The sequence below is a fragment of the Camellia sinensis genome, chromosome 5, assembly GCF_055761805.1.
Source record: "Camellia sinensis isolate YWXY chromosome 5, ASM5576180v1, whole genome shotgun sequence".
Taxonomy (NCBI): Eukaryota; Viridiplantae; Streptophyta; class Magnoliopsida; order Ericales; family Theaceae; genus Camellia; species Camellia sinensis.
In genome coordinates this window covers 150,228,268-150,245,447 of record NC_138965.1, presented here as the reverse complement: position 1 = coordinate 150,245,447, position 17,180 = coordinate 150,228,268, and the positions used below count along the sequence as shown (strand labels likewise).

The following is a 17,180-nucleotide window of genomic DNA, read 5'->3' as shown; positions in this document are numbered from 1 at the left end:
TCTCTATCTCTCTTATTCTCTTCAAAATCGCCAAGCAATGTCCTCTGAATCTCCAAATCTCCATCATTGCAATGACGACGACAACAACAACAAACTCTATATGTATTTTTCCAAACTCAGATTTGTAAGCAATGGTTTTTGAAAAAACAGATTTTTCCTCAACTTTGGTCCAATTTTTAGGTAGGACCCATGTGTCAAAGTTGACGGGTTTAAATTGTAACGCGTTTTATGTCGCATTGTGATTCACATAGTATATTTGGTTGATCAAAACCATTATCGGATGAATGGAAAATTGAAGCCAAAATGAGCTCTATGAAAATTGTTTTTTGGTGAAATTTCCATAAAGGTTTGAGTTAAAGCTTGTCCCACATTGGATTGGTGGGAAAACTTTGTGTGGGTTTATAAGGCTTAGGTTTGGAACTTGGGGTAAGCCCTAAGGGGCATTCAAGTTTTGTAGAGGGGAAGGTTATGGGTAAAGTGAGCTAGACCCATTGGACCCAAAATAAACACACGCGCTGCCTATACAGGCTGGGTTGGGCTTGGACGCGAGTGCGTGGTATGAAGTTGGGTTAAGGCTTGTCCGGTCTAATACTTATTTTTTTGGGCAAAAAATATTTGAATTTATTTTTATTTTTTGGAAAAATAAAATCTATCCAATTTGATTTCAAATTTCGGTTGGAAAAAATTCAAATTTTGGTTTGCATCTCTTCAAATTTTCTGTATAGGTTCTATATCTGTCTAAACAGATTCAAATCTGTTCAGTTCAAGCCCAACAGATTCCTACCTGTTTAATTTAAATTCAAACAGGTTTTGTATCTGTTTAATTCAAATCGAATAGGTACTATACATGTTCAATTCAAATCTGAAAAGCCAACCTTGCACCTATAAATAGACAGGTCCTTCATTTGGATTTTTATTCAATTTTCGTTCTTGTTCTCTACTATTGCTCTCTATATTTTGCTACATTTATTTTATATGAGAAAGAGTGTAAATATAAAGTGTGTTCGTTATGTGAATAGTTTGTAGTGCTGCTACTATTCGTTGTTGATCATTTTAGCCTGAGAGATAGACGTCCGCAATCTGAAAGCACCAAAGAAATGACGAATCTGTCTCAATGACACAGTGTTAAAACACTGGACTTTATCAAAATTTTGTTCGAGAAATTAATTAGTAAAGTAATTAATTTACTTTCTGCTGTATTATTATTATTTTTTTCAGATTCAGATTTTGTTTTTGTAACAAAACAAGAATTAGTTGTTTTATTTTATTGTATTTATATTATTTTGATTTTTGTAATTAAACAATCTCTTTTTTTTTCTTTAATTTTTTCTTTAAATACATTGAAGATGGTCCAACGAGATCCAAAATTCTGAACCAGTTCATCGGCAGACTTTGACTAGGAACATAGTAAAGCTCGAATGCGACAAACAAACCGAATTTAGAACAAATGAGAGGAATTTATAGAGATAAAAAAAGGAATTGTAAATGAGTTGGAGTATGTGCGAAGTAATTTGGACCAGAAAAAATAGTTTTGTATGGGGAGCAGATATTCGTCGTTGTCTGTACTTCTTGTGTCCAAGTTGTGCTTCATTCCGATCGACCTGAGAACACAATGATGGTGAGCTACCTGGTGGTGCACTGTCGGAAAACCCTCCGACGATCAAGTTAGCACACAGGGAAAGAGAGAAAAGAGAGGAGGCAAAGTGGTAGGTGAGTTGTGATCATAAGATGTTCCAAACCTATGTATGGGGGCGCGGCACCATTTATATACCTTTTGCGCACGCCTCTGCGTCCATTCACCTTTGGACGCGTGAACCTACTCTCCTCTCCTATTTTCCCACGTGTCAGCACAAATACAGCTAAACACCACCTAACAAAACCGGCAAACGGCATTGGCGCGAACGGACAGCACGGCGCCACTCTATCACTCTATAACCGTGTTACTTCTGAGATATGCAATGCTCTAAACCGAGCTACGCCTAGAACGACGCCACATCATTACACCACGATCGTGCTAATTGTCTGGTTTTATTAAAGAATCTCACTGCGGTTTAGCCGTCCTCAGTTATGACATTTCTTCTACTCGGTCGGACTGATTTGCGGAAGACCTAACCCGTCTAACTTAACGAGCAAATAAAGTTAACTAGACTGACAGTCCGATATTACCCCGGCTAAATCAGACCGGGGCCTCGACTAAGCGTATCCCCACTTGCTTGGCCCAACTCAGCTCGGCCTAACTTAGCTCCGTCATTATCTTAGCCCAATGTCAATTTATAAAATCTCCCTCTCAAGTTTGAAAAGGCGTGAAAACCCTAAGTTTTGAAAGGTTGTATATATGCTAATTTGTACAAGTTTGTAGCTTGATTCAGTGAAAACTATAATAATTACAACGTTTGCAACAAAAAACGGGAGACCAAGGACGAAGAAGTAGCATGATTTTAGTTTTCCAACGCGATTTAAAAGTCAGAGTTTCCTATCGGAGCTCCAGCACCTCCGCGTCGGAACATTCTAGTAGAAGATGAGCAACGCTGAGCATCGTCGTCTACTCCAGATCTACTCCAGATTTTTGCCAACGTCTCTCTTTTCTAACGCCGCCAAGATCTCATCCAGTTGCGGCGGATTGAAGCACCGATGATCTCCTCCACGACGAGCACCTCCAATTCATCTAACTCCTCAGATCTGCCTTCCTTGAAGACGAGTTCTCGTCAACGCCGTGCGCGATGGCGGTGGCGAAGCAGCAGCTGGAGTTCAGATCCATCCTCTTCTCTACGTCAAGGTAAAAGCCCTTTGTTTCTTCTTTCATACATGTGTGTATATATATATGTGTGTGTATGTATCTATTTGTGTGTATTTATGTAAGTAATTGTAGTGGATTTCAGGAGGATGAGGAGGACTCGATTAATTACTGCGTAGAAATATTAGCGCTTCTCCACCACCACAGAGCTGCCTCTAGACATCACTTCAGAGACGAAGATGTCGAAGGACTTTGATGTTGAATTTTTTGTTGTGGTTTGTATTTTTTTTTTTAAATCTATTTTTATTTCGAGCTGAGATCTAAGGTTTGAAGGACATGGCTCAGATCTAAATAGATAGTTTGGACAGAATTTTTTTTGGGTAAATTGAACATATAGAAGAATTTCAAGAAAAAATTGAACAAATATTGAACTGATTTGATGTACTTTTTTATCTGTTCAATACATCCTCACTGCAATCTGTGTTTTTTTTTGTAATAGTTTTTTTTTTTTTGTTTGAATCATTGTAATAGTTGATGATGATGATGAAAAATATAAAATGTTGTGTATAGTTTGTATCCCTCAGTGGTAACTGGTTTTGATTTGTACAGATCGTGAATCTTCACTGCATGAAAACAAATTGATGCTATTGAACAGATAACTTTTAAACAAATAGAAAATTTACACAAAAAAATAAAATAGAAAAATATATATTTTTTAAACAGATAGATATAATTTTGAATAGATAGTGAAAAATTTTGAATAGACAAAAAATTAGAACAAATACGAAAAAAATTTGAACAAATAGATATAAATTTGAACATATAGTCAATGAAAAGTCAAACAGATAAAAAAGGTAAAATTGAAAATAAAATGTCATTTAGGACTTCTCACTAAACTGTCTCACAAAAGTGAATCTCTTACCAATAAAAAAAACCTACTAGACTTAATGCCTTATACATTTCTTAGATTGGATTTATCACTAATTTTCTCTTATTTTTAAGGATATTTTGATAATTATGTCATTCATAAGACTTATTGGAACATAAGAAAATTATTTGAATTAAGTATAACATAAGTAGATGAATAATACTTTATAAATAAATGCCCCAAATAAAAGACTTAAAAGTTTGAGCCTTATACAAAAATAAATGAATCTTAAAATTTTAATTTATTAATTTAATGAATGAAATTATCCTTTTTGTATTAGTTCTACTCAATAAAAATAGGTAAATTATTTATATTGAAAATAAATCAAAAAAAAAATTTTAAATTGATAAAATTGAAACTCATGATTTATTTTGTTACAATGTTTAAATTCTATGATTTTTTTATAATGGTTTGTTTCTAATATTTATTGTTTTTGTTTGGTTTAATTTTTATATTTTCCCCAATTTTTTAAATCTGTAATACACCTTTTTTTTCATAGTTAAATATTTTTACTTTTTCAAAAGATTTAATATTGGATGATGAAAAAAAAAATCACAGAATTTATGATTTTCTGTTTAGTTTAAATTTTTTTTTCTTTAATACATTTTTATATTTTAGTTAAATAGTTTTATTTTTAAATGTAATTTAGATGGAACTTTAAACTAATATTTTTGTTCTCTTCAGCAAAATCCATACAAGTTATCACTTTAAATATTTAGTTTTATGTAATTTCACTATCTTCTTTCACATTTCATTCTTTACTCTCTTTATGTCTATTTCTTGTGGCTCTCATTTTTACTTATTTATGAAGGAGTAGTAATCACATTTTAAAATATGATTACCGTAATCAAAAATTAAATTTGAAAAACAAATAAAGAAGATAAAATAATAAAAAGGGTAAATTACACTTACCTCACTTGTTATTTAAAGAAAATATAATTAGCGCGACATTTTTAACATAATTACGTTGGTGTCTATTTAAACTTTAATTAATATAAAATTTGAAAATAAAATGTTTTTGTTTCTTATCTACTAAAATATACATTTATCTTTATTTTATGGTATATCTACTTTAGTTTTGATTGCTTTAATCTTATAAAAAAATAAATCAATGTAATTTTGCCAAACTTATTAAATTAATTGTATTCTTCACAAATTTCAAGGAAATAAGTGTAATTTACTCTACTAAAAATTAACAAGAACTTAAATTTAATCAATTAACTCAAGTATAACTCTAAGATATAACTTTCACATGGCCTGGGTGAATTTTTTTTTTTTTTGGGTTAAAATAGTTAAAAAAGATAAAACATTCAATGATATCATTCTTTTTATTTTTTTCCGTGTCTTTTTTTTTTTTTTTTTTTATAAAAAGTCAAATGTGAAATTATATGTAATAATTACACTTGGTTTAAGTAAGTTATTCCAGCCTAAAACATAAGAGAAATGATATATAAACAAAATTTGTATATAAAATGATGTGGCTTAAATTAACGATGGTCATTCTTTTTATTCACTTTGCATAATTGCCGCATCATAGGAGGATAAATTTATTTATGAAAAATGTTACGGACCTCAAATGTTTTAGGATCCAAAGTATTACTTATTTATTTATAATAATGATATCACCACATCATTCTTATAGAATTTTATGTAAAAGTAGAATTTTCTAATGCACAATTGTATTGCAAAGATTTATTATAGAGAATCATATTCATTACAAATTTAGATAGAGATTTTGGAAAAAGAAAAAAAAAAGGAGTGAAATAAATTAAAATAAAAATTTAAAATTTTATCAACATTCCCTTTACCTTTTATTTATTTATTTTATTAAATATCTCATCATATATCCAAACACAACTTAAATAAAAATCATATATAATATATAAATTCATAATCTGAATGCAACTTAAATAAAAATTCGATTCAATTGAATTGTGATAAATTTTCGATGAGGCTTCAAAATGTTGTCCCATAAGTCAAAATAATAAAAATGGTATGACTATGAAAATATATATTAAATCTTACTTTAAAAATGAATATGTAATATATAGTGAGTTGTAAACAGTTGATTATTTTTTTAAAAAAATAATTTTTATAAATTTATAAGGGAAAATTGGTCTAAGGTCCCTCTTCCACTTTTCATAATGGAAGAGATCCACAAAATTATTTTTTGATGTCTAAGATCCCTAAACATACAACAGAGAAATTTCAGTCCTTTATATTATCTTCATCATCTGACCCACTGCCATCCCCAACAACCCGACTCTCAGTCCTCCTCATCTTCCAATACTTCCCAAAGCTTTACCCAGTGGAGATTCCCCGCATCGTTCTCCTTCTCTCCTTTCCTCTCATCGCAATCGCATACATCTTCGTCTCCGAAGCCCTCGTGATCCAGACGCTCATCTTCATCTCCTACGCCGGACTGAAGATCCGCGACATCGAGCTACTTCGTCGACTCCGGACATGTGTTTTGGTGCAGCGTTGATCCAGGTTCGCTTCCGACGGTGCTGGGTTATACTCTATGATATTTTTGATCGGTACTGGTTGCGTCAATAGTATTTCACTTAAGTTCACTTCTAAAGATTCTTCTAGGTGAAGTCGTCTTTGTTGAAGATTACAGTTTATATCTAACACAGTAATTGTTTTGTTTGATGGACTTCCAATAAAGATGGATACCCGTATAGAGTCAAGTACTTGGTGTGGTTCTACTTTGTTCTAAGTTACACGTACAGTTCTGTGTATTTGTTCTCTTTTAGCATTTCCAATTATGTTTTGACAAAAAGCAATACATTGACTATTGAAATGTTGGTGTGCTGTTGTACTGGAGGATCTGAATCCTATATTCTTAAGTTCACAAAAATAGAAATTGAAGCCATGTGTAGATTAATGGGAAAAGTGATCTTCTGGTTGAAACTAGAGAAATTCTTTGATTTTTTAACTGAATTTGCTCTGGGTTGAAACCAGAGAAATTCTCTGGTTTTTGAACTCAATCACCAAGTTCTGTTCATAAAAATACAACTTTACTGTAAATAGAGAGAATTTCTCTGGTTTGAAGAGAATTTCTCTGGTTTTGAACCAGAGAAATTTGTGGGTTTGTGGGTTTATTAGACATGGGTTTAATTGTAGTTAATAGAGCCAGAGAAATTTGCAAAGTCAAAGAAATTTCCTGGATAGCCATACAAATTTCCTTTCCACAATTTTCTCTGGATTTATTTGGTACTCAGAGAAATGTCAATTTTCTCTGGAGAGAATTTCTTTGGAATTGAAATTTCTCTGGATGTGTATTTGTTCTCTTTTAGCATTTCCAATTATGTTTTGACAAAAAGTAATACATTGACTATTGAAATGTTGGTGTGCTGTTGTACTGGAGGATGTGAATCCTATATTCTTAAGTTCACAAAAATAGAAATTGAAGCCAAGTGTAGATTAATGAGAAAAGTGATCTTCTGGTTGAAACTAGAGAAATTCTTTGATTTTTTAACTGAATTTTCTCTGGGTTGAAACCAGAGAAATTCTCTAGTTTTTGAACTCAATCACCAAGTTCTGTTCATAAAAATACAACTTCACTTTAAATAGAGAGAATTTCTCTAGTTTGTCTGGTTTGAAGAGAATTTCTCTGGTTTTGAACCAGAGAAATTTGTGGGTTTGTGGGTTTGTTAGACATGGGTTTAATTGTAGTTAATAGAGCCAGAGAAATTTGCGAAGTCAAAGAAATTTCCTGGATAGCTATACAAATTTCCTTTCCACAATTTTCTCTGGATTTATTTGGTACTCAGAGAAATTTCAATTTTCTCTGGAGAGAATTTCTTTAGAACTGAAATTTCTCTGGATTTCAATTTTCTCTGGAGAGAATTTCTCTGGGACTGAAATTTCTCTGGATTTCAATTTTCTCTGGAGAGAATTTCTCTGTGACTGAAATTTCTCTGGATCCTGTTAAGGGACCTTAAACATCATGAAAATATTTGATATCCTTTATACTATAAAATCATAATATCAGGAACCTTAAAAAAAATAATAGTACAATTAATTAAAATTAAATTCATGTTCTAAACACAACATTAACAAATTTGGCGGTTAACACCCCCACCCCCAAAAAAAAAAACTATCAAGAAGGGATTGGGGCTCGCGCTGGCCCATATTTATCCAGAATGTAATGTTGAAAAATAAAAATTAAATTAATAAAATAAATATAAATCCAGTTTGCCGGTTGTAGCATTGCATGGTGACTGAAACACTTCTCTCTCTCTCTCTCTCTGTGCAATTCTGGTGCTTTACCTTTCAGAAACCTCTTCTTCACTGGTGAACTCTTCTCTCTCTCTCTATTCATATCTGCAATTACTTTTAGGGATTTTTGTCACTCTCTCTCTCTCACTGATCACAAACCAGAATTTTGTCTCTCTCCTCTCTCTAAACCCGTAATTAGGCATGCATTGAACACGATGTTTCACTTCCTCAAAGACTTATTATAATTCTGCATTTTTTGATTCATAAAAGACCTTTGATTATACTGTTATGGGTTGTTTGGACGCTACATTCAAACATTGTGTTTGGTAAAGGATTCACAAAATACCCATTTTTTTAAAAGTTCAATTTGATCACATGAAGAGGTTTTTTTGGGGGTAGGAATTCAATTGATGTCCTAGTTTCTGTTCTATTTGGTGATCAAGGTGGTGTATTTTCATTTGCATGTTGGTTTAATCAAAATGTGCTGTCATTATTCATGGATCACTACAATGCATGTTTGTTTTGGTGGTAGCTCCCTCAAGACTCCATTTCCTTCATAACTCTCAAGACTCCATTGTGTGGGTTCTGTGGGTCACGTGACGGTGATTTGAACCGTTTATCTTGTCCGTCTCAAAGAAAAGAATATGTATACAAAAAATTAGTTTAATCAGCCATCAATAACCATATTAATTTATTGTATGTTGTTTTATAAAATGAACGGTTTTAGTTTAAATCACATTTACCATCAATTTCATAAAACAAAACACAATTAGTGTTTATCGATTTTCGATCAAGTTAATTTTTTGCATATATATTTTTTATCTTCGAGATTTACAAGATGAACGGTTCAAATCACCGTCATGGGATCCCACAGGGCCCACAAAATGGAGTCTTGAGGGTTATGGAGGAGATGAAGCCTTGAGGGGAGCTACTTCCATTTGTTTTATGTCTCTATTTGCCTTTTGTGAAGCATTCTTTAACCCATAACTGCAATATGCTTCATAATTCATGTTTAATCTTGTATCCAATTTAGTCTGAATCTTCAAATTCATGTACCTTTTTTTTTTTTTTTTCAAATTTTAGTAACCTAAAGGGCTAAGTTTTGAGAACATTAAAATTTTCAAAATTTTTTAATTGTGCTGCCAAATTTGACTAGATTTACTAATTATTGTCACAGTATGTAGAAAATTTTAAGAAAAGAACTCTTCCATACATATAACCAATGCTCTGTTTGTTTTGGTAGAAAACACTTTTAACAAAAACCGATGTGTTCGTTATAATGGAAAATGAAAGTTAAAGGAAACCGTTTTTCATATAGTCGATGAAAAATAAGATTTTCTGAGTGGAAAAAGCTTTCCGCTTTTGAAAAGTGAAAATCGTTACAAACGTCGCCACACCACTGCTGCACCGTTGTCACCACTACCATCATCCTACCACCACCACTATTGCCGCCACTACTAGCACTACCACCTAATTGCATGCTTCACCATGGCCACCCCCCCAACTGCCACCACAACAGCACATGCACATTAGTTTCAAGATTGCAACCAAATATGGAGAAACATTTTCTACAAAAAGATATTTTATGTAAAAATGCTTTTTTCTGTAAGAACGTTTTATGTCTAAACAAACGGAGCATAAATTTTCAACTCATTGTTGAGTTTCCCCATACAAAAATTTACTTGAATTAAGTTTTGTCTGCATGATTGAATCTGAATTAAGATGACTATTCACAAAGAAAACCAGGTAAAGTGAAAAAAAGCATAAATTATGGATAACTGACATGGTGTTCTATTCATGTAGGATTTCTATCTTCATTCTAACTCTTTTTTTTTTAAATTTTTTTATGCATACACTGATCAATAAATGATCTTAAACTCATGGACTTAGTAGTATAGATGTTTTATGGTTTCCAAATTCTTCATAACTTCTTTATATGCTACAGATTGATGACCACCTTTTTAATTTCACAAACTAAGTGCTAGAAAACTCAGTTGCATCAATTGAATTGCCTACTGCAGCCTGCCCATATGGCTCTAAGACCATGATTTAAATGTATTCAAGTCAAGTAATGGTGCAAAAAGTGCTGGCCACTATGTATATAAAATTTGAACTTACTTGAGACCATGCATACTGACATTGAGAGAGAAAAAGAGTGGAGGATGTTTTAAATAAACACTGATTCGCTGTATAAAATAGCTGGTTCTTTGGTCATGTTTGCTTGTGTTCTGCAATATAAATTTGAAGGGAGAACAAAAGTTCTATATATTAGTATCCACTATTCGTAAGAAAGAGCAAGGAGTGACTAAAATTCAGTCCAATCAGTATTATCATATGGAGAGAAGATTGTTGTTATTTCATTGGGTTGGAGCAATTTTTTGGTTATTGAAATTGTGTTATTGTTATTTTATAGAGATTGGAGTGGCATGAAAGAAAAAATGTAGTTATGCTGCAATAACTTTGTCATAAAGGTTAGGTCAAATACTTAAATCGGAAAAAAAAAGGGGGGGAAGAAAGAAATAAAGAAAAGGGTCAGGTCAAATGGTCACACCTACTTGATATCTCCCTTTATAATGTGGCCTCTAGATTAACATAGATTTAGATGTCACTCGTATGCTATGTGAACTCAGGTATGAGTATCGGGTGTGCATGTCTAACCATCGGACATTTATAAACCCAAATCTTAGGATATTGAGATATGTATCTAAAGTTGGATGTGCATGAGGTTGCATATATATATTGGAGGTCATAGCCTGAGGCGGAGGGGCATGAACCCTTAGCCTCCTAGTCAGATGCAAAGGCTCTGGCCAACTAGGTTAGCCTCAATTGGACAATGAATTGGTAATTCATGATGCTTTACCCTTTCAAAACTGTAGAGCGAGCATGTAATCAACCTAGATCCTTTGTTTATCTATGTTGTGTAAATGGTGACACCAAGGTCAACGTACTTTATGTTGGTACATGTGATTTCAGTGGCGGTTGCTAAGCTATTGGAAAAGTTGCAACAAGACTTTTTGTGGGGTGGTGGGAGGGAGGGTTTTCATTATCATCTGGTAGCTTGGGAATCTATATGTAGACCCAAGGAGGGAGGGGGTTTTGGAGTTCAAAGGTTGGTTGAGTTTAATCGGGCTCTTTTAGGAAAGTGGTTATGGCGTTTTGTAGAGGAGAGGGAGAGACTGTGGAGGAAGGTGGTGGTGGCAAAATATAAGTTGGATGGGGGGGTGGTGCTCGAACAAGGTGGGTCATTCTCGTGGTTGGGGTTTGTGGAAGGGGATTTGGTTGGGGTGAAAGGAGTTTTGGTTGGGCCCAGCTTAAGGTGGGGTTGGGGAATAGGGTTCGTTTTTGGCTTGACAAGTGGTGTGATGGGTTGTCTTTGGCTAATATGTTTCTTTTGATTTTTGCCATCCCTGCTGATAGGGAGGAGATGGTTGCCTCGATTGGGGATAGATAGGGACAATTGGTGGTTTGGAATGTTCATCTTCGTTGTGATGCTCAGGAATGGGAGTTAGATCAATTGGTGGATCTTTTGGGGTTTTTGTATGGGGTGAAGTATGAAGGGATTGGAGTGGATTCTTTGGTGTGGGATTGTCCCAAGATCCAAAGGGGTTTTGTTCAGTGTCTTCGTTTTATTATGCGCTAGTGGGGGTGTTGATGTTGTCTTTCCTTGGAGGTGTATTTGGGTCATTGGATCACCTTATAAGATCGTTTTTTTGTTTGGACAGCAACTTTGGGTCGCATTTTTGACTATTGATAATCTCATTCGTCGGCGGCATATTTTGGTTAATTGGTACTATATGTGTTATGGGAATGCAGAGACGGTGGATCGCTTGCTCGTTCATTGTCCGGTTACATATCGGTTGTGGAGATTGTTGCTTTGTTTAGTATTGTGGGGGTGCAATCTAGATCTGTGTTGGGTGTTCTTTAGAGTTGGGGAGGGGCTAGGGTTGGAAAGAGGCGTCAGAAGGCTTGGTCTCTTGCTGGCCATTGTTTGCTTTGGTTGATTTGGTTGGAGTGCAATAGGCGTGGCTTCCAGGATGTGTGTCATTCAGTTCCTTGGTTAGAGAATAGGCTTTTGTTGGTATTGCACAGTTGGGTTATGGGTTCAGTTGATCCCGATGTTTTGGTTTTTGTAGATTTTGTGGAGGATTTGCTTAGTTAGTCTTGGAGGCCCTTTTCTGGGTGTTTTGTATTTGTTGCATCGCCTGGATGATTTTCTAATGAAGTTTGCTTATTTATCAAAAAAAAAATAAAAAAGTAAATGGTGACACCGAGGTCGTGTTTAGTTTGGCTGTGTACTGAAGGTCATCGGTTATAATTGTGTCAGGTCTTGGAAATATTCCAATTTTCAGACCTATATAACACTTACTTCTCCTGTTCCTCTCTAGCAGAGAATAGCATTTGAGGTTTCTATGTAAATTAATATATAAATACATGGACATATACGTTTGACTTTTCCTCCTTGAGGAAATATCTTGCACTTTTTTTTGGTAATTGAATACCTCCCATCTACATTTCTTACTGAAAAATGTAATGACCTCCATGGGCAACATTTTATCTATCAGGTGAAGCAATTACATGTAAAATTTATTCTGGCACACTTGTTTAATTATAAATTTGTACTTCTAAAGTTTGAGTTAATTTGATTTTTGGGACATGCTTGACCAAGATAGGTTCAAAGCATTGGCACATAAAAATTTGGGATTTAAAATAGGCAAGTTATATGAAAACTAAAATGATAGAACTTTGTACTTTTTTTGGGTCAAAACTTCCCAGTAAACGTGCATAGTTTTGCTTACTCAAATGATAATTTTTTGTCTTGCGGTACACTTTCTGATCATGAGACAAATAATCTTAAATTAATCGGTAGAGAACATGTTAAACACACGACACCGCATTTTTACCCCCCCCCCCCCCCCCAACCCCCATCGAAAGAGTTGCATGCAACACATTCAATCTAACATGCTTGTTTTTTTGCCTTTTTCTTTTTCTGGTTCTTGGCTTTACCTCCTCTCCTGGCAAGTTATCTTGTCTTATTTGTTGGTGCTGTTCTCTGCAAAATAGTTCAAAGATTAAAATTTTGTTGAGTTCAGTTATATGTCGGTGCCAAATATTCTCTGACGTAAATAATCTGTCTTTACATGTCATTTTCTTTCCTTAAGAACTACTACTTTTTCTTGCAGGCTTTGATTAACTTTATCAACAACTGCAATGGATGACTTGTCTCATGCTATAGAATCTCTCATCGCTGTGGGGTCTGAGTCAGACAATACAATGAGTGAATTGATGCTAAGTGATGATCAGTATTTCCTCCTATTCTTCATAATGGGTACCTTCTTTGGGCCTGATCTCCGGGGTGAAACGCCCCAAAAGTCTGTTTTGCAAAGATATGCCGAGCGTCTTCCTTCATATAATTCTAATCAACTTGTTGGTTCCCACATTAAAACAATAGAAGTAGAGAGGGTATATTACTATGTACTTCGAAAAGCAGATCAATCTGTCATAGTAAAACTACCTTTGTTGCGCCAGTTCTTCTATGGGAATCTCCCCGTGGCTGCACAATATCCTGCTGCTGCTTATCCTCAGTTTCCTGATCTATTTCCTCCCCGGCTTCATCCCCATTCATGGTTTGATAGTCATAAGATCATCGGAAACATTATATTTATCAATAACCCAGAAATCTCTTATATTAGGCCTGAAGATATTGAAAGGTTCAAGCGGCTAACTGGGCTAGAAGATTTTCTTTTAGATAGAGACTGTGCAAGGTTACACACTTGTGTCAATGGTGAGGCATTGTTCGATGTAGCAGTCCAGGAGGTTAAATCTAACGGGGAGTTGCCTCCTCCAAGGTCTTCTCACGATTCTCCAAGATCAGGACTTTTAAATGATTTTATCCGTAACGAAGATTGTTTGCAAGGTGTTCATGTTGTGAAACCTGTCAGCGGTGTACCATATAGTGGTACACCTATGATGTACAATTATATGGCTCCATTACCGGCTGAATTAGACACGAGAATTGTCGAGAGATTTGAGCCTGGAATGGTATTTCTTCCGTCTCCCCCAACTAAGGAAGAGTGGGAAAATATTGGGACTTCCACAAGAAGTGGATCTGCATTGACTGGAACTGCAGCAATGGGACATATTGGACCAGTTATTGGACTTATGGACATTGGGGAATGTGATGATTCCTACCTATTCCGTGTATCCCTTCCTGGGGTGAAAAGGGATGAGAGTAAGTTGACTACCTGTGATGTTTTATCATTCACCGGGTGCATAAAAATTGTGTTTCATGGTAGTGTTCAAATGCATTTAAGGCATTATTTATTTCACCACGTAAATAACTTTTTGGAGTCTCTCCTTTCAATTATGCATACTTTATATATATTGGATTTCATGCTTTACACATCTGTGTCCGTGCTTCTTAATCTGTTATTTTAGAGTTCACAAGTGGTATATTGAATTCCGTGCTTCTTCGTCTGCTATTTTATAGAGTTCACAAGTGGATATTTTGAATTCTGTAATTTACAGATTGCAAGTGGATGTCATTTGGTTGTTAAGAATCCCAACTCACAACAATATGCCAATTTCTCAGAAAGCCAAATCCTTTTATTTCCTTCTCTCTTCTTTTCGACTAGTCTAAACAAATTTTTTATTTTATTTTATTTATTGATAATTTTGATTTAAACATGGTCAAATGAAGTATCAAGAAATTACCCTATTTACTGCTTTGTTTTACTATTTTGGTAAGTTAATGACCTTTCTCCCCTTTCTTCTCTCTTTTCCCTGTATCCATAATGATTCAGTTCGTCACGTATCACTTTTGTCAAGAATTGAATTTTGTTGACTCTATATTTAATGAGCTCATATGCCATTTTTCCTTCATGGGCCTCCATACGATTGAAGATATATGCTTCATGTATCATGTGTGTCAACAATTTACTGAGCTCAAGTGCCATTTTTCCTTCATGTGTCTTGATATACAATTGAAGATATACCATGATGTGATTATTGGCTTGACTACAGGAGAATTTAGTTGTGAAGTTGAAAATGATGGCAAAGTATTGATAAGGGGAGTGACTACCACCGGTGAAAGAACGGTTTATAGGCACTCCCAGGCGTTTGAGATGCAGACACAGAACTTTTGTCCACCAGGGCACTTCTCCGTTTCATTTAAGTTGCCAGGGCCGGTCGATCCTCAACAATTCTCAGGTAATTTTGGTACTGATGGAATTCTTGAAGGAATTGTGATGAAAGGGATATAAAGATGAGAATAATCAAGTATGCTCATGTCATGTTATTCGAAAACTTGTGTTTTCAACAGCATTCGGTCATTGTATATTGTTAGATGTTAGAAATGCTGGTTGTAAATTTTTAGGATGTTTAAATTACAGCTCTCTCTCTCTCTCTCTCTCCCCTGCAATTGTCCGTGCAGCAAGTATGTTTGGGACACTTGTGGTTGGTTTTCTGTCACTTATCAATATTGATGTGGATCTCAGTTAGATAAGTAGTAAACTCAGAAACTCAATTCGAGTCTCTTGGAAACCTTGGGATGAGCTGTAAACTTGACGTCTGGTGTTGACTCTCGTTTGTTTTTGTTTCTCTCAAGTTTAACCAATATATGTGATTTGAGGGTGATTACAAGTATTCAAAGTGTACTCTGAAATGGTGTGTCCAAAAGGCCTAGTAGTGAACATCTTGAGCCATATATTAGAGACATGCTTCTAAATGCTAGATTTTCTACCTCAGTTGTTTGCTGTGTGAAATTTCACCTGCCGAGAGGTTTGTGGCTGGGATTCTTTTTTGCATATAAGATCTAGCAGACTGTAAAATCTCGGATTCTTGCAATCACCCACAAGTCATAGATATTGGGTAAACCATGCTAGTGACTCGAACACAAAACTTTCCTGAGTTTACAGTAGGTCCCAATAACGATTTGGGCTCCCCGGTTGACCCGACTAAACAAAACTTGGCCTAGATTACCAGTTTGTGATGGTAATGCTTAAAACTTGTACAAGTTTGTGATGTTACCGTGTTGACTTGAGTCAGGTACACATCTATTTTGACTTGGGGTTCATTTAGGAAGTGACTTTTTGATTTTTTGGGAGGCTAAAACATGATTTGAAAAAAATCGAAGTGTTTGGAAATAGTTGTTTTAATTTTTTACGACTAAAAAATATGTAAAAAGTACAAAGAATGAGTGTTGACTTATTTGTATAGTTTTCTGACTTTTTAAATTTTTTTAGTGATTTTTTAGCTAAATTAATCTGTTGCCAAATGAAGCCTTAGTGAGCCACTTAAGAAGAAGAAACAGTAAGGCCATGAAAACAATGTTAACTGCAAATTTGTTTGTTTGGTTGATTATGGGAATGTATTTGGATCTTGAATTTATGAACGGAAAAGAAAGAGAATGTAAAAATATATAAAATATAAGTTAAATTTTTTTCCCTTCTGCATAGCAAAAATTATTTCATGCCGCAATCTGAGCCGTCCATCTATGTGGGATGGCCGCATCATTGTCATTGTCACATGTAATAGTGAATAATTAGCCATAATCAAGAGCTCCGCTACATGTCCATATCAACTAGTCCATGTCACGAGAACAATTTCACTGATTCTTTCATTTTTTTTTTTTTGGGATAAATTTTTACACGAATTTAGGGATAATAAATCGAATAGCCAACTAAACAAATTGAATAGTCTAACTGTTTAAGCTTGTTTTGAAAATTTTAACAAATTTTAAAATTTGTTCCAAGTTTGGTTCTTTAATTTTTTAAGTTTTTTGTTGAGTCAAATTTTATATAATTTTAAATTTATCGAATTGAGTTGAACGTGTAATTGATTATTAGTTTGAAAACTTTAATGAGTTTCAAAATGTATCTAAACTTGACTCGTTTACTTAATTAACCGAACTTGAACGAACTTGTAACGAATCAAACACATGTCAAGTTCGAGTTGTTTAGTTTGTTTATCACTCCCTACGCGAATTCACAAAACATACTCACAGAAAAAAATGGCAGAACCCTATTTTAAATGTCGAATGAATCTACCTAGAAAGTGAAAAGAACCAGTGAACATGTTCATCCTTTGCTAACATAAAGCAATTTTTGTAGACTATTGACAGGTAAACTATTTTTTGAATCCCAAAGCAGGTTGGATCCAAAGTGGCCAGAGTTTCCTTCTTGTGTTCCCTCTTTGTTTCCTTTTCTTAGAACACAAACAGAGCTTCAAACTAATAGTTTAATTCCTTCATATAGTAGTTAGCAAAGAAGAAACAACATAAAACAGATCACTCCCATA

At 34.4% G+C, this 17,180-nt stretch overlaps 1 protein-coding gene and 1 long non-coding RNA gene across 2 annotated transcripts; both read left to right on the top strand.

Annotated features, from left to right (window-relative positions):
* Positions 1–2,303: 2,303 nt before the first annotated feature.
* On the top strand, positions 2,304–3,314 carry LOC114298560 (uncharacterized). The gene is made up of 2 exons (XR_003641968.2): positions 2,304–2,776; positions 2,880–3,314. It is a non-coding gene; the product is annotated as an uncharacterized LOC114298560 (long non-coding RNA).
* Positions 3,315–7,831: 4,517 nt separating this feature from the next.
* Positions 7,832–15,383, top strand: LOC114298557 (HSP20-like chaperones superfamily protein). Its single transcript, XM_028243151.2, has 3 exons — positions 7,832–7,961; positions 13,067–14,115; positions 14,907–15,383. The coding sequence occupies exons 2-3, from the start codon at positions 13,095–13,097 to the stop codon at positions 15,143–15,145; spliced, it is 1,260 nt and encodes a 419-aa protein (XP_028098952.2). The 5' UTR covers positions 7,832–7,961; positions 13,067–13,094; the 3' UTR covers positions 15,146–15,383.
* The last annotated feature ends 1,797 nt before the right edge of the window (positions 15,384–17,180 follow it).

What these genes read in the sequence shown, in the direction of transcription:
- LOC114298557 (XM_028243151.2), top strand. Translation starts at nt 13,095, where the DNA reads ATGGATGACTTGTCTCATGCTATAGAATCTCTCATCGCTGTGGGGTCT. An exon ending in TGGGGTGAAAAGGGATGAGA is followed by an intron (nt 14,116 to 14,906) that starts GTAAGTTGACTA and finishes GCTTGACTACAG; the next exon opens with GAGAATTTAGTTGTGAAGTT.